Source organism: Passer domesticus, chromosome 19, assembly GCF_036417665.1.
Source record: "Passer domesticus isolate bPasDom1 chromosome 19, bPasDom1.hap1, whole genome shotgun sequence".
In the NCBI taxonomy this organism is placed as follows: domain Eukaryota; kingdom Metazoa; phylum Chordata; class Aves; order Passeriformes; family Passeridae; genus Passer; species Passer domesticus.
Window position 1 is genome coordinate 3,887,120 of NC_087492.1, and position 17,836 is coordinate 3,904,955.

The 17,836-nt window shown below is 42.2% G+C and overlaps 1 protein-coding gene across 10 annotated transcripts in view; it reads right to left on the reverse strand.

Moving 5' to 3' along the window:
* EFCAB5 (EF-hand calcium binding domain 5) overlaps nt 1-17,836 on the reverse strand; it is a 35,975-nt gene that overhangs the window by 1,089 nt on the left and 17,050 nt on the right. For 9 of the 10 annotated variants that reach the window (XM_064394680.1, XM_064394672.1, XM_064394679.1 and 6 more), the window contains 13 exons: nt 17,471-17,626; nt 12,707-12,806; nt 11,135-12,019; nt 9,826-10,037; nt 8,442-8,598; nt 6,137-6,426; nt 5,361-5,533; nt 4,401-4,629; nt 3,543-3,695; nt 2,271-2,368; nt 1,260-1,513; nt 688-917; nt 404-500 (listed from right to left, as the gene is read on the reverse strand). In XM_064394680.1, coding sequence (XP_064250750.1) covers nt 404-500; nt 688-917; nt 1,260-1,513; nt 2,271-2,368; nt 3,543-3,695; nt 4,401-4,629; nt 5,361-5,533; nt 6,137-6,426; nt 8,442-8,598; nt 9,826-10,037; nt 11,135-12,019; nt 12,707-12,806; nt 17,471-17,626 — 3,034 coding nt within the window. The remainder of the gene's footprint in view (nt 1-403; nt 501-687; nt 918-1,259; nt 1,514-2,270; nt 2,369-3,542; nt 3,696-4,400; nt 4,630-5,360; nt 5,534-6,136; nt 6,427-8,441; nt 8,599-9,825; nt 10,038-11,134; nt 12,020-12,706; nt 12,807-17,470; nt 17,627-17,836) is intronic. The other variant, XM_064394678.1, reaches the window with a different exon arrangement.

Here is a 17,836-nt window from a genome sequence, read left to right on the forward strand (position 1 = left end):
GGGTCAGTCCCTAGGGCAGGGCACAGAGGTCTGAAGCAGACTTGCTTGCCAAAAGAACCATCATTCTTCATATGTCTTTACACACTACTTGCCAAAAGAACCCTCATTCTTCATGCTTATCGGGAGGTTTACAATGAGATCACTTGTTCTGGAAGGTTTCAAAGCTGATTGCTCCCCTTTCCTGAAGGCAGTGAATTTTGAGTGTAAATTTAACAGGTTCATTTCTATTGACCAAAAAAGACTGCTGATATTGAGGACCCGTTACATATTGTTTCATCTATTGTGAAATCAAAGTTAATTTCTGAAGTAAGGCCCCTAAAAGCACTCAGCTGAATGTTGCCATTGACACGGTTTCATTGTTGAACTGTGCCTGGTAACCTCCCAATGAGTTTATGATATTTACCAGTGATGAGATCCAGCAGCAGCTCTGCTTGAACTTGCACAGATGAAGCAGTTGGATCAAAGCAATAAATCTCCTGAATCAAATTGTCATCGAGTTTCTGCAATGCAGAGAACAAAAAGATTAGGGTGTTTGTGAAAAGCTTACAGAATAAAAGATAGATGAAAAATATAGGAAATCTATAGGCAATTAATTATTTCCCTGCCATTTCCCCCTTGGCAAATTCCACTGCATCTTCTTGGAGGAGGAATAATACAAAGCAAACTCTAAAGAATTTGAATTCTCACCAGTTTACACTGACTCCAGCTCTCAATCTCCTCTGAGCCCTTCCAGTCTGGATGCAAAAGCAGCAGCACAGCCTTAACCACATCGTGTACCAGAGCTGGGGGCTCTGCACAGCTCTTCATTCTAGCAAAGCTCTCAGCACTGAGTTTCTGGACACACTCACGCAGCTCCTGCAGCATGAACCGGTGGAACAGAATCCCTGCGTGCCTCAGAGTTGCCACACGTTCTGCCTCTGCAGTCAAAAACAAACCTCTCAAGAAGCTGCTCAGAAACATCTGCTACTCAGGAGTTACATTACTGACTGACAGTCTATGTGCTAGATCCCTGAGGGCAACAAGGTGTCTGCTTCACACCTTTGATTTCAGCACCAAGTGCCCTCTGAGCCAGAGTTAAAATCTGCCCATTCTGTTTAACTCCACTCTGCTAAGCTCTGAGGCTTGCTCAGGAGTAGTTTGTATATACCAAGGATTTGTATTTCTCTTTCCATACTTGTAGGAAGGATACTTTCAATATAGTTTTACTGAGATTCCTAATTTCACCCCCAAAAACTATCTCACATCTGTATGCACAATACCCAGCACTTGTGTTGGTTCTCTTTCCTGTAGAAACCTCTCCAGGATCTCTGAGCAGGCAGCTTGGGCCATCTTTAGCATTTTCTGCAGGTCTTTCTGTTCCTGAGGTGGTAATTTCTTGTGCTGTCCAATGCTGATATCAAATATGCCAAGAGTTTGTCTTGATAGGTCATGGAGAGGTACTGTGATGTGGTGTTCTCCATAGACAGAAGTGAGAGTGACCTCTGAACTGTCTGTGCACTTGAACAGGTAATCTCTGGAATGAAATGTGCTAGGATTTACAATCCTCGTTTGCTTTGGTGATTTACTTAGCATATTTAAGATGCCATTCATCTCTTTGTTAAAATAAAGGTATTACATTACTAAATCATAGCTTTTTCCTTGAACTGAAATTTGCACAGCTCTAAGTATCATTCAAGGCATGTACACAAAGGAAAAAATAGCACTGGGAACACAATATTGCTTAATCAAGGTGATTGCTGAAAATCATGAGAATTTAACAAATCTTGCTTTAAAAGCAGTTTGCTGTTTCTAACTGCACTGACATTTTTTCTCAACAGTTTTACAGAAAGTAAAAACAGCTGCTGGAACAGCAAATGGCTGTTCAAGCAACTTTGACAACAAGGATGATATGCTTAAAAGACAAGTCTGAGGATCTTGGCAGTGGAAGGAAACAGAGAATTGAAGGAAATGAGACTAATATGGCCAGGAAAAAATACAGATTATTCTAAAGAGCAAATGGTTCAGTGTAGGCTGCAATCCTGCAAACCTTGGCAGCTCAGCTGGTAAGTATTAAGTCAGAAGTTTTTTCAGCCTAAAGTCAAATTGAAAATACTCCTCAGCCTTCACAGTTCAGTGCCCTGTGCATACACACCAGAAGTCTTGATACTGAGAGAGCTGCAGGCAGACACTCAGGGCTGCTCTACCAGGGGCTTCGTGTAATGTGGGTCAGCCTGGTGCAGGTTAAGTCAAAGAGAGAGGGGACCAGACCCTTTGGAGGTGCTGGAGCCTACCTGAGGAGGTTTTCCTCTCTGAGGAGAACCACAGGAGACCTGTGGATTTCCTTTTGTCCTGCGTTATCTGTAGTGATCATCTTGCACAGAGCATAGTTCTGCCAGAGAGAAAAGAAAGATTTAGCTGCATCCAAGAAAGGAACAGATATTTTGAAGCTTGGAGAAGGAGGAAATGGTTTCTTATAGGAAACTCCCATGTACATTCAAGAGCAATGGGATTGTTTAAAGACATCTCCCAACACTGCTTAGCTTTATTCCCAGAGATGAGTGAAGAATGTGCCCTGCACCTCCCTCAGCCAGACTGTTTAATCCACCCCAGACTCCACACTGAGGAACACCCACAGGCCTAGAGGTTTCCAGTCTTTTTCCCATCTTCTTGCAGTCCATTCTCATGTCATGTTTGTGTCACTGTGTCTTGACACATGAAAAGCACAGAGGAGAGTGAGTGACCTGGCTATCAGGCAGCTAACAAGGGAACAGTGCTGAGCCTGGAATGACAACAGAACACTGCCAACATAAACCATGCTTATCAGAGGAAGCAGCTGAATTATGACTGCAGCAGATGTCATACAGACTTTGGGATGACACGGGATCAGTCCTAAATATTGCATATACTTTTTGTCTTCCTAACTCACTGGTACATGAAGTGACAAGCTTCCCAGGGCCCGAGTGGCTGCTGAACAACTGGAATATGACCTGCATGGCGTGGGGCTGCTTTTACAGGCTGGCTAATTGGGAACCAGTCACTTCCTGAGCTGTATTTACATTTGGCTGCTGACATAAGTTCAGAACAAAGAGCTAATATATTAGCTAGAGCATTCTCTTGTCCCTATAAAATACCATAATTTTGACATGCAGAGGATCTCCAGAGAGAAGCATTTCCCTTAGTGGAAGCCTCAGACAGCAAAGCTATAGATGGATGTATGGAGGGATGGATGGGTGTAGAGCTCTGCTCTATTGGTTGCTATGCAGCAGCAAGCACTGAAGTAGGAGAACACACCCTTTTCATATGGAGAAAGGGCCATACTAGCAGTGCTCTTGAATTCTTTTACTTGGGAGGACGAAAAGAATGAAGAGGGATCTCCTTTACAGAGGGAATCTTCCATCTTTATCTTTGTAGGCCTTTTGTTGCATGAGCAGGCACAAGAATCTTGTGCAGGCTTCAGCTTTAATGATAAAACCACTGGAAAAACACAGGCAGCTAGAGATGGCACTTCCTCTCTAAAGCAGCCTTTGAGCCCCTGATGCTTACAGACCTTTTCTCTGCAGTACCTTGTCTGTGCCAGGTTCCACCAGATAGGTTGTGACAGCGTGGATGCTGGGTGTCCTGGGATACAACCAGTCCAGAGCAGTGACAGCCACTTGTAGGATATTTTCCCGCATGCAGATGTGGTGGTAGGCTTTGCTGAATGCATGACAAACTCCCTGTGAAAGCAGAATCCTCCAAGTGAGCCAGACAATTTCACACAATTTTGGAGAAAAAAGCTGGGGAAATGTTCATGTTGTAACAAATTGCTTTAATCAGAATTTGTAAAGCGGAAAAGTGACTGTGAAATGTCCCTTATCAAATAATGCCCCGAGGTACTCAGTACCCGGTCACGGCCAAGTCCTCAAGCAGACAGAGCTGATTTTTAGTGGAAATAGCCAAACGGACCGGTAAGGTTGGCTTGCTGCGCTCCCTGCTGCCCACATGAGGCATCCACAGTGAGGCTGATCCCAAAGAGCATCCCAAAGAAATCCGGAGAGCTGTCACTTTTGATTATTCCACCACATAAAAGGTAAGGTTTAGTGTAATTTTATAGAAATGAACACAAATATGTGATTGAGAGCTTCAGGAAATAAAAGCTGCTACCTTTGGACTTGCAAAAAAGGTCAATTAACATCCTAGTCAGGAGAAGATTAAATAAATTATTGATGAAGTGATACCTCATAATAAATTTCAGATAAGATGCTAATCAGCAGGATATTGATACGGTGCTCTCCTTACACCACTTTCACCATATGCTGCAGAAAGGGACCCACAGATATTTTTTTTTAATTGTACATCTTACATTTACTCAGAACAAACATGTAAAATTCACAAGTTTTTTTGCAGGTTGGAGTAACAAACTGCTTTCTGATGGTGCCCACCTCATAGAAAGTGATCTCATGGGTCAGAAAGATGGATTTATGACACTGGTCCTGAAGAGTGTCAAGTCCTAGAATGCCAAAAACTCTCCAATGAGCATCATACAGGGGCAGCACCAGGAGTGAACCTTTCCTCTTCTCCTCAGGGAGGTCAGAGTTCCAGAATTGAATGTTTCCATGGTGCTGGACTTTTGGAACATAGATTGGCTTTCCCTGGTCAATGGCTGCAAAGCTGAAATATAAATTTATGATGAGGTTTGTCAGGAGGAGCAGAAAACCTTTAGTGAAACAGTAAATACTGCAGCTTTGATCTCTCCCTGTTTTCTGGCATCAGAGAAGGAAGGTGTGAGCCCCATACCCTGACCACACTCAGCAATACCACATTTACCACTTGCATCCCAAAGGCAGTGGTAATAAAGAGGCACCTTTCATCATTAGGACATTTTAAAAACATCAGCTAATGAATGGAATGAAAAGGAACACAGAAGCAAGCAGCAGTTACATTTAATAGGTTAGAGGCAGCAATGTTTAAAGAGACAAATATGTCTGGCTTTTACAAATGACAAGTGAAGAAGCATGAAAGCTGTTTATAGCATAAACACTAGGGAAGGAAAGGCATTGTTCTCAAAAATATCCTGTGGATATAAACTGGCATAAGGGAATTAATTTTTAAAGAAGAGAATGTAGGCCCAATGCCACAGACATTTGCTAAAGGGTGAGATTTATTAGACTGTGAGCTAATCTCCCCAAGGAAAGGAGTGAAATCCCAAACAGAGCAGTTCTAAGCAGACCATGCGGAGTATAGGGACACGTATAGGATATTGGATAATTTCACAACATCTCTTGGAAGATTTCCTCTCTGGAGTACTCCATCAGTGTCAGTTCCCAGAGCACCCCAAACACTGCCCCATACATCCCAAACAGTTTAGAGGAAAAGGAACAGGTATTTGCAGCTTTTCTTACCTGACTCCTTTCATGTCTCTGTGCAGTGCTTGGTTTAGTAGGTAGGGAGCATGATCTGCAGTGCAGGCCACGTAGCGCAGCAGAACCTGTCCCTGCTCTGGGGAGAGCTGGTCCTCTTCCAAAAGGGCAATATATGCACTGATCTTCTTGTTATCCCCATGGGCTTCCATGTCCTAGCAACCAAATGTTTCCCATTACAGTCTGTACATTAGCCACTGGCACTTAATTAATGCACTTAGCACTCGTTTAATTTTTGCTGAGATGCTGCTCTGGATCACCGAGTTTGTGTGTCACCAACCCCATGATGTGGCTGTGTCTCTGCAGGTGCACTCTGTGACAAACACAAACACTCGGTGTTTTGATTGGCAAGGGAAACTGATTTCCTTTTTCCTGTTGCTGATGGGGAGGAGTAAATAGAAAAATAATCCCTAACTATAATCTGTGCCTAAGAAAAAGTCCTATGGATTTCTTCTCCAATAGGAGATTCCCTTAAGAAAAAACCAAACAAGTACCAGAGTTGCCACATTGACAAACCTAGACAATACTGCAATAACACTTCAGCTACACTGACAGAAGTTTGGCTTTGAGGAGGGCTTTAATGGTGAGAAAAACAGCTAAAGTTGCAGCTGTAAAATTAACTATCTTTGTCCCAAACCAACTCTGGTGTGTTTCATTTCAGAAGCTCCAAAACTACAGCTGCCCTGAGCCAGCTCTTCCATAAGTGAGACAAAATCATTCCTGAGATTCCTTCAGTACTGGCAGAGCAAGGATGCTACCTGGGACAGGGCCTTCATCACTGCTTTGTACACTGGTTCCATGCTTGTTCCACTGGTCTCAGCTGCTTTCTGGATATCCTGCAGCCATTTCCTCCTGGCTGAGCTTTGCAAGCTTGTGGTGTGACTTTGTTCCACACTTGTGGTCAGGAATCTCACCAAGTTATCCATAGTTTCATCCTCATTGCCAGTGAACTTGGAAGCAATTAATTCAAGGAAAATCTGGAATGCCTTTGGGGACAGCTTGCCCACTTTACTGATTTGTGGGTATTGGGAGCAAAGCTCTTCCTTTGCTAGTAAAAAATAAAATAGAAAATAAGGCAGGGAAAATTTAGTTGATTCATCAGTTTTGCAAAATTCAAAACAAGACCTAAACAGGTTCCAGCCCATACTTCTAGGTTTCTTTTTAGCTGTCTCCTACATGGAAATGGGCACACTAGCAGGCAATCTCCAGTTTCCAGACTGGACGCATGCTTTTCTCTAGATGCCTGCTTCCCTCCCGTGAGCAGGAATCCCGCACAGCCCTGGCTTCTGTCCTGCTGCTGCTGAGCTCCGCAGCCGGTCTGTCAGGGCTCTGCCCAGCCCCGGCTCTGGGCTCACGGGGGTGCTCTTGCACAGCCTGAGCAACGTGCAGGCGCTGCTGGCTCCCGGAGCCCGGGGTTCACTGATGATGCTTCCATCATTCTTTCTGCATCCTGTTTTCAAATCAGGGAAGATGTCCCTGCTCATGGCAGGGTGTTGGACTAGATGATCTTTACAGGTGCCTTCCAATCCAAACCATTTTATCATCATTATCACAGATTGTAGCTGAAGAAGTAGCAAGTACTAACTTGGCCTCAATCATGGTGGGGCCATGACGCTTAATGCTGTCTTATCCAGCCCATCATCTAAGGAACATTCACTATTCTAATTTAATTTCTGATTTTCTGACAGAACTAGGATGGAGAATTTTTTTGATCATATAAAATATTTTGATTTTTACCTCCACTTTCTCCTCACTTTGAAGAAAGGGATGCAGAAATAAATAGACATGAGGTTGAATGTGCTATGATCACTTCCTTCACTACTGAGCCACAGCATAATGAATTATTTTCCTCTTTATATCTAATGTTGCACTTTTCACTTGCAAGGACAATCAAATAATTCTACTCACTTTTTACTCTGTGTTTCCATCCAGGAGAAGTGCAATGTCTGTGAACCCTTCCCCCAAACCTGCTTGTCCCACATCCTTGAGAGATTAGGTTGAGGCTGCTAGAAATAATTCATGCTGCTGGTAGGTGGTATTGATTTTGCTATTCTCCCTTTCTATTTATTTGTCCTTTAGTTTATGAGCCCTTCATGGAAGGGACTGTGTCCTTCCATATTTCCATGGTATGTTCTGGCATGCTTTGAATGCAAGAGAGCAGTGAACTGCCAGTTTCTCCTGGCTGGACAGCCTGGAGATGATTAACAGTGACACACTGGTGTGCTCCCCACCCCACCAGCTGCCTTCAGTGAGCTAAAGGATAAAGGGATTTTGGTGGTTGCCAAAGTGAGCCATTTTTAGTGATTTGCAGCAGAACAAGCAACATGAAGACGAGCATGGAGATTAAAAAAACAGACACTTCCACCCAAGCACACATGCAGACATATTCTTAATTGCCAATACAGTGTTTCAGGGCACCTTATGCCCACAAGTTAATATGCACGAGGCTGCCAGACAGTTCAGGTGAACCTGCAACACTTCTGCTGGACTAAAGCCTTTTCTATCAAGGACCAAATTTGCTAAGTTTATGCAGTGAAATAACCAACAGAGAAGTGATACTCAAAGCTGCTTTGTAATTCATAAGAGCTGTGTGACAGTGTGGATAACTACAGGCTATTTGAGATCTATAAGGAAAGCTGTTCTCTCCTGTGAGGTACATTCCTGCTGGAAGCACAGCAAAATGTATCTATTAAAAATAGCTAGATAACACAGATGGACTGGACTAAAAGTGCAAACATGTCCTCAGGCTTTATGTGTGCTTTTTCACTGCCATATCACATGTATACATTGCATGTTACAGCTGAAATAATTTTTCAACTCATAGTGTCATTAAAACATTGGGCGACTTCTTTGCCTGGGAATCTTGCACAGGAGGAGGGGATGGAGCAATGCATTAACAAATAGGTCTGGGTAACTGTTCCTTTCCATTTTACACCTCATACTGTGTATGCTTATGACTGCTTGCAAAACCAAACTGGTGCTTGCAACAGCCTCATTAGCCCTGTCACTGAATGGTTGAAGGCCTCCTGTGTTGCTCTCACAGAGCAGAGATTTTTTCCTTACCCTTCATCAAGGCCTCTTTTCCCATGTGTCCCTTGAATGTGCTCAGAACAGCAATCACCTCTTCCAGTTCCAGAAACCCACATGCTTTGCTGTCCCACTTTTCAAACAGTGCCTCCAAAAGCTGTTTCCTTTGGGCCAGGTGAGACGTGCGCTGAACCTGCAACAGAGGAACAGCTGCTGTTTGGTAACTCCTGGACACTACACAAATGGGGACACTACACAAATGGGGACACTACACAAGTGTGGACACACTCTGCAGTGGTTGTGCCAATCACATCATTCCTATGGGCCAGGCTGAATCTGTACATACACAGCTCAGACCTAGAGATGAATCATTAAACCTGGGAGATAACTTAGAAACACTAAACACAGGGGACAGTTCAGTTTACCAGGCAGGACCAGCACTGCAGAGTTATTTCACAGTGAACAAATGAAGCCTGTGCTGGATTTAAGGTGATGTCAGCTCAGGTAAGTGCAAGTTTCCCAGAACACAAATGTCTCCTCAGCAAGAGCTAACCACAGCCTTGTCAGTGACATCCAGAGACATGACAGTTCCTATTTCTGTACACTGTTATTTTGCTGGTGCTGCCCTGAAGTGTGTAGGCTACAAGCAAATACATGTTACCATTTGTCCTCTAAACCCAGCATAGAAGCATAACTGGCTGGAGTGGAATTCTCTCAAAAGCCAAAACACTGGCAGTGTGTGCTGTGTTCAGTGAGGACTGTGGAGCCGTCAGGTCCAATATCTCATTCAAATTAGGTCAGCAGCACAGAGGGAAACCAGAAGGAGATCTGAGGAAAACACAGCTTGGGAAATGCACCACAAAACAGACCTGAAGTGATATGAGGCACACTGATGCTGGGCATGAGGAAGGAGAATTTTTTTTTTTTCAACACATGGCAAGAGCAACTTGTAACTTAAAACCAAATAAGCCTGTGCACATTCACATCCAGCCATGCACATAGCAAACCCAAACACACTTGTTTTAAAATCCTCCCCAAACATCCACAACCTCCTATGTACATGCCAGTGCAGTAGGTCAGAGATCAGGTTCTTGGCTATTGTAAAGGTGAATAAGCAGAATGGAATGTTTTGGGCTCTTTCACAATTAACTATCAACTGTTGTCTCACTGAGCTCGGCTCTAGGACAGACAGACAACCTCTAACAGGATGAGTCTGTCATCACTTCCAGAGCTGAGGGCTAGGGAGGGAGATCTGTAGGACAACAAAGGGGTAAAAGGTCTCCTGAAGGAACAGGGGATGCAAGGCTGCAAGTGGAGAGCTGTGCCAGCATCAGATTAACAGTTGACTTTGCAAAGTGTTTGTGGGCATTTGCTTGGTTTTTGTTTGGACATGGGATCAGCAAAACTTATCAATATTTACTTTTTCTCGTTGTTTCACTTTTTCCTCTTCTGTCTGTTCATATTCTGCTTTGATAAATACAGTAAGCCTCTTCACAATAGGCAGAGGAATGTCTTCACCAACAAAATTGTCCATGAGCTGTACAAACTGTGGCGGGGTGAGGCAGCTTGCAGCAGAGATCTTAGTACAAGAATCCTGACTGTTCTGAATCTCTGCCACGCTGGGACCTGAGTCTGAAAGGCAGAAAGCACAGTGTGTCACAGGAAGCCAAATGCTGCCCTAAAGCCAACCACGTGGCAGCTATCAGCACAGCCCTCAATCCTGCACTTCCTATCCAGGGAAATTATGGCTGAATACAGACTGACTCCATGCTGAGTAAAGGCCTTAATCTGCTTATGCTGTTCTAATAGTAGCTCTGCAGATCCAGTCTGGCATGGATGCCATCCCACAGCCAGGTCAAACCCTGACTACAGGTGAGCTGGAATTGCTGTTACTCAGCAGGGGGCTGTCTGAGACAAAGACCTCATTGAGGGACTGCTGTCCCAGACAGACAGGATGCACATCCAAGGACTGACTAAGGACAGGGTAGTGCTGTGCACTGGAAGTTACCACAGAAAGCTGTAGTTACCAGGGGGCTGTACCATCAGCTTTACATAATGGACCTGTCACTGGATTGTTCAGACAATGCAGACCCAGTCCTTGCAGTGCTCTAAACCGTGAGACACAAGAGTATTCACAGAGTGCTAACAAGGAGGTTGGTGCTTCTAGGATGTTTAAGAAAATACCTCTTTGAAACACAGTTGTCTGATCACAGCCTTCCTAGAACAAAGGCTTTGTAGACAATGAAGTAGGATCATCCTTTGGAAACACAGTGAGAGATTAAAAGAAAAGGTTCCTGCTAGATGATCTCATAGCACATCTCCCTATAGGCAGTCACAGTCTAAAAGTTATTTAAGTAATTTCTAGATTTAATGTGCTCAGGTTCCTATCTTGCTATGGTAATATTACAGAGTGAAACAGAACATAAAGTTTCTCCTTATTATAAAAATGCTCCTGCTTCACAAAGTCCCTACTTGAATTAAAGTGTCTGCTCAGGGCCTTGAATACAGATCACCAGCAAAGTGACTCACCTGCCATCCTGTGAGAGGAATAAACTCTGAAGCCTTGGCAGAAAACACCATGCTGAGAAGATAGCAAAGCTTATGGTCTTCTCTACTCAGAAATCACTCACATGGTTTTGAAATGGATTTAAAACACCCTGTAGTTAAACCAATCTAATCATATACATAGAAAATGATTAAGGTCTGTCAGAAAACAGAAAACACTTTACCTTTACCCTGGTCATGCAGAAGGCTCTCATCCTGCAGTCTTGCCTCTGAGCTTGTCTGTTGGTCAGACTGGCTCTCGTTGCTTGCAGAGGTTTCTTTCACAGCCTCTGCAGCTGGAGTGTCCTGTTGGGAATCAGTGACATCTGTGTCTGTCACAGCTCCATCTCCTGAGGCCGTGCTTGTACCTTCAGGTGTTGTCTCTGTAACTTCATTGTCCTCTTCACTAACTTGCCCTTCTGATCCAAGCTCTCCAGCTGAAGTATAATCTTCTTCTGGTTTAGTTTCTGTCTCAGGCTCACTATCCAGGATGGATTCCTCTGGTTCTCCAGATCCAGGTTCTCCATCCAAATCAGCAGCTTCAAGGCCACTGCTTGTACCTTCAGGTGTTGTCTCTGTAACTTCATTGTCCTCTTCACTAACTTGCCCTTCTGATCCAAGCTCTCCAGCTGAAGTATAATCTTCTTCTGGTTTTGTTTCTGTCTCAGGCTCACCATCCAGGATGGGTTCCTCTGGTTCTCCAGATCCAGGTTCTCCATCCAAATCAGCAGCTTCAAGGCCAGTGCTTTCCTCTGCTGACATGGCATCCTCACCTTCCTTGCCCACTTCAGAAGCACTTGGCTCTTCTGCTTCATTTTCCTCCCTGGAAATTCCTCCAGTCTCAGTTTCACTCGTGCCCATTTCTTCAACAACTTCTTCTGCAACGCTGGTGCTCATTCTGTCAGTCTCTTGCCTGTCATCATCTACAGGTTCACTTCCTAAAATCTCTACCTCAGAAATTTCCATTTCAGACAAGACCAAATTTTCACTGAGTTCCTCACAAACTTCCTGGTCACCAAGGCTTCCCCAGAAATCCATAAGATTAATATCTTGCAGCTCAATTATTGGCCCTAAAACAAAAAAAACCAAAAAGTGTAAGCTGATAGTGTCCACTGGTTTTATGTTCTCCAGTATTGCAAAAGGAAATTTTAAAAAGAAAGGTAATGCCAAGTAAATACAAACTACCAGAAAGTATCTTCTGCAAAGACACATCTCAGGAGCACAAAACTTCAGAATAATATCTTTACCTGCAGAGATCTGCTCTTCTGGCTACGTATTACACCACTTTTCCTTTGAAATAAATATTTCATCATTGTCTACACTAAGAAGGAGACATGTAATTTGCCTTGCATTTGATCTCAGCAATTAATTAATGTCCAATATCTTTAAAATATTTTACTTTCATACAGATGATTCCCTCCATTTTTTCTCTTTCTTTCTGGAGGTATTTTAGTACAAACACAAAATTAACTTCTTATATTGCCCAGTAAGAAAGAAAAATTGTTTCAAAAAGAGTCTTTCTTTAATTCTATTTCCCAAAAATACTTCAGAATTTTGTAGCCAGGAGAACTTTTGGATGCTGAAGCATTTCTGAACATTGCATCACAGTTTGCCAAAGGTGCTTGCAAATTCTGCTGTACAGGTCACAGCAATCATTTGGGTCCCTTTTTTGGTAACACTTATAAAACATATCTGAACCATCCAGCCTTAAACACTCCCAGCATTTTAACCACAACTGAAACACCCCATGTGCTCACATTCTCTGGGGTTGCAGAGTTCCCACTCATCAGTCATGGGCCTTCTGTCATAGAAGTGTCTCAGCAGGACCAGTATTTTTTGTCTATCCAAGACACCAACCTAGACAAAAAGATTACAATTATTGTGTTTTTCTTGTGGTTCTTGTGACTTACATCAACATCTGCAGCACTACAAAGGCACCATCAGCCAAGAATTACCTGTGGCTGATAATTACCAGAACATCACTACAAATTCCAAAGAAGTTAATTTATTTCATAGAGGCAAAAATTTCTTCTGGGCTGAACTGGAACTCTCCACACATATTACCTTGCAGGCTCTTCCTTTTCCATATCCTTGACAAATTACAGTGAGATAATTGTAACTGTTCTGCCAAAGGAGTTCTTCGTGTAAAGATCAAAGCTTCAACACTTCATACTCTCAGGACAGATATTGATTGCCTGACAGTACCATGGAAGAATTTCCATCTATTATGGGCTGTGCTGTGTTACCTTAGTGACTGCACATTGTAGTTTGCTTTTGTGCCCCATCATCTCCTTTGAAGTGTGATGTATTGGCCTGGAAACATAATTAGTCCAAAAATCTGAGCTATTATGACAACCTCCCTAATTTCCTTTAAAAATTCATAGACATTTGACCACAGAGGTGAGAGAGGTACCAGCAGTTCCAGTGCAGAGGAAGGTGCAGAGTTTATTAAATCCTTGTTGCTCAGGGTGAGTGTACACAGACGATAAACCCAGGAAAAGGCAATGAAATGGGTCATTTCCAATCAGGAAATTGTGGGTTTAAAAAGTAAAGCAAACCTAAACGATTGCAAGTTTTCCATTTTATGATGTATTCCTGCTGTCATTATTTAAGTCCTGTCACCTTTGTAATCTCCCTCCCATTATTGAAATAAAGTAGTTAATTAGGAAACAGATTTACTTAAGTTCATTATTTGTAGTGAGTAGCTTTCCATCTGAATTATTGATTTCCTTTTCACATTTTGTTCTGAGATTAAAAACTGCAAAATGTAAATTTCACCAGCCTTTTAATTCCTTGTGAACTTTGCCTACCCTTAGACTAAAGAAATAAAGGAAGAAGTTTGCTGTTCTTTTCTGGAAATTAGCTCAAGATGACTGCATTGTTTATAACCTGAAACTGTAATTATTGGCAGCAATAGTTAAAAACAGAGGATATGGAAACAACCCAGAGATACACATCTCACCTACTGGTGAATTTAATGCTGGAATAAGTGAACACATCACATTTGCTGGTACTGCAGCACCTTCCTCTACAGGGAAGGGGTTTTGCCAGTTCTGCAGAAAGGACCAGAACTGAAATGTAAGAAGCCATCTGGTACAATTTTAGTGCTTCAGTATCTGGTAATTTAATTCCAGCTGGTGAAAAAAATGCTGGAAGCCAGGGTTGAATTTCAGCTATGGGTGGGTTTGGAACAACAAATGTCATCACAGAATTCTGTCCCTAAACTCACAAGATGTAGGCCCTGATTCCCAGGGTCTTACATTAACATACAGACACCTTGCACACCCCTGTGCAAACATTTCTTCTTGTTATTTCTCTTTCACTTGAATATATCAGACTGTGCTCTGATCCTTTCAGGAGATGCACAAACACACAACGTTTTAAAGGCATTCCCAGATCACTGTGGAATATTTGGATCCTCCATTCAGTAATTCCATTACACACACTTAATCTTCCATTCAAATTTCCTCAGCTGTTACTTGTCACAATCATCTGCTGGTTGCCCTGAACTTTGCAGTACTACTGCATAATTTTACTTCATTAAAATGGGAATATATTAATGAAGTATTATTAAAAAGAAAATAAGTATATTGTTTTGGGATTTGGTTACCATTTTGTCATATTAAAATAATATAAATGCATTTAGGAAACTCAAATTCTTGAAGAGATTTTTGTTCTTTGGATCCAATAATTTTATTTTATATAAATATAGATAAATATAAAAATATGTAATAGCTGAAATTGTCAAATATTAATAGGGATTTATTTACTTATTTAAACATTTCCAATTTACACAGATTTGCCATTTTAGCAGGGGTTCCTGTTATTTCAAGACACTTTTCCTTACAACTTACCCTGGGAGAAACATGTTACAGTACAGCCAAATATAAAAGAGAGGAGCACTACAAGAAGAAACCATTTCCAACTCCTCTCCCCAGCTGTGCTATTTTTCCCAGTTCCTAAATTTAGTAGAAAAGGTGACTTTTCTTTGCACTTGGTGTGTGACTAAGGAGGCTGATGACAGATTCCTGCCCACCTGCCCTTCGTGCTGCACCTTGTGAGCAGGACAGGTACAGCCTCTCCTCTCCACAACAGAAAACCACCTGTGCTTGCACAGCTGCCCAAAACTCATGGCAGCTTTAGGGCCCAGGGAGTTGAAGCACGTTGACCTAATTTTTTTGTCACCTAGATATTGGCAGGTGATGATTCTCAGCTGTTTTCAGCAATGTTCTGTGACCTGTGAGTAATTCCTTTGGCAACACAGACTAAACCAGACTTGCCATTTAATCAGGGATAGGTCAGTGTTTGAACACTTGATTGTTTTTCTGGAAAGGTGATGTGTGTATCCTGAACCCTACAATGAGCTTGTTAGTGAGCAAGGGGGTAGAACAGACTCTTAGAAAAGGTCATGAGAAAGCAGACTTTGTTGTTGCTGTACAGCAAGAAAGATAATCAGTCTCAAACTACATTGGCTTGAAAACTAATCTCTGACTAAATTAAATTTCATTTTAAAATCCCTTGTTTAAAACATCCCTGGAAATTAATGATGAGTTATAAAATAAACTGATACAAGCGAGCACAGGGACAATAGCTAAAAATTCACAGAGCCATTGCCTTTTGGGGTATTATAGCAGTGATCCAGCTGTGTTTTGGGATTGTCTTGGGAAGTTTCTGCTGCAGTGGATAGTCCAGGCTGTCCTTCTGAGCTGCCATCCTTCTGGATGCATGCATTTGAAATCATAATAATGATCATGTGGATACCTTCTAATTTGACTGTAATTTAAACACTGCTTTCTCAGCTCCCTGGCCCTAATTGCAGCTCATTGAGGCAGCCAGCCACACTCACCATGCAGACTGGAATAACTGCCTGCTCCCAAACAAATGGAAATTAGGAACTGAAACAACTGCTTTGCTGTGCTTTGCAGAATGGGCTCTACAGGTAATGGATCACATTCAAGTGGTAGAAGTCCTTGGGATACTTTGCATTTTATCTCCCCTGTGGGTACAGTAGAACTTTACAAAAGAAACCAGGCCAAGTTGAAAAGAGCTGCGTGGCCCACACGACACTTTAGTGATCTCAATTTGCAGGGCAGGGCTACCTCGGAGCCTGGAAACCACAACTCTGTGCTCTGATCAGGTTTTTTTCGGCAGCAGTGGCGTCACTGCTGATAGCTGCTCCCTCCTGTTGTGTTAGTATTTTTGGCTCTTTGCCTCTGAGATTCCACTGGGATTAGCAGCATGGAGATAGTGATTACTGCCACAGAAATAATAGGAAGAAAGTCGCCTTAAAATATGAAAGGAAAGAAGGGATCCTTTGGAAATCCATGGCAAAGACAGGACTCAGGTTTCTATGTCCTTGTAGCCAGGAGGATCCATCACAGCCCTTCTTGACAAAGCCTTAGGAAACTCAAATGCCTCCTAGCTGGGGAGCAGACACATTTCTTCCCTCATCCCTGAAACAGCAGCTTGCCTGCTATTCTCTAGAACACACTATTGGTGTTGAAATGAGCCCTGTAATTCCTTTCTCTGGGCTGTAATGACATTATTAGCATGACATTGTAGAGCACAGCTCACTCTGGGTAGGCTCTGCAGGCATAGCTGGAGGAGTGCTGGGTGGAATATAAAATTTATGTAGGGGGAAAACTAGGGTTAGGGCAACTGCTTGCTCTGTAGTAGCCAGCAACTGCCAAAGTGAGGGTACTCATAACAAGTACCACACTTTTTGGATGAAGCCCAAGTTTTTAGCAATAGCTTATGCCATTGACTCTTTAGTTTCTACTATTTACTGGTTTTCTAATGAGTCTAGCACTTTTTTTGTTTGCTTTTTAATGGAGATGCAGGTGTACTGAGAGGATGATAGATAGAGTTTAAAGCTGATGAAAACCAAATTATGGCTTTTGAGTTTCATTTCCAGCTCTGTAACTGACTTACTGTATTTTAATTTCCTGTCCATAAACTGTGGCTGAAGTTCACAGTACTGTTCTCAGAGAGGCTGTAAAAGTGGATTATTTTGCATTCTAGATTTTAACTATGAGATTTATTGATAGAAGCCCTTCAGATCTATAAAGCAGTGCAACATAATTAATGCAATATACGTAATTATTGAAATAATGTGCACATTTGTTAAAGTCAATCTACATCAGATTAGCTTTGCTGAAATGTGGCTGAATAGATAAATTAGCACTCAAATATTCTGAACATGCTGTGGAAGCAGGTAATTTTTTAGAATTAAAGGCCACAGTTAATTTCTTCTCAAGAATCGCCAAACTTCAGTCCCAAATCATCAGTTTAGGTAATTCAGTTTCTAATTAGCCATCAGGTAATAGGCTATTGGATGTTTCTGTGTCTAAGAACTATGAATTTAACAACAGTGCAGCAGCTATTGTTCTCTAAAACACTGCTGAATAAGCACAAAGAGAGGATCTAGAGTTGAGGAAAAGAAAAAGCAAGCAGTGACCCAGAGAAATACCAAACTGGGAGCATGCCCACATTGAAATCAGGCTGAGAGCTGCTTTGCCTACCTTTCCATAATCACAAGCTTGGAAGAGGTCAATAAAAATTTGCCTCCGTGTGTCATGTTTTGTTGCTTCTTGGAAGTCCTCAGCACACTTATGGAGATATTCCATGATTTCTTGGAACTTGTCACTTGACACACGTTCAGTGTAGGGAAAGATAAGCTACAGAGAGAAAGCAGCAGTGGACATGGTTATCTTTCTTCAAGCATATTCACCTTTAGTTGAATTCCTAAAAATCTATTATGTGCAATCAAATATTTAGGAATTTGTAATTTAATCTGCCAACACAACACAGACTTGGTGCCTACTTCATTCTCCCCTTCAGAAGAACCAATATTCTCCAAACAAGCCTGGCACACTGCAGAAATGTGT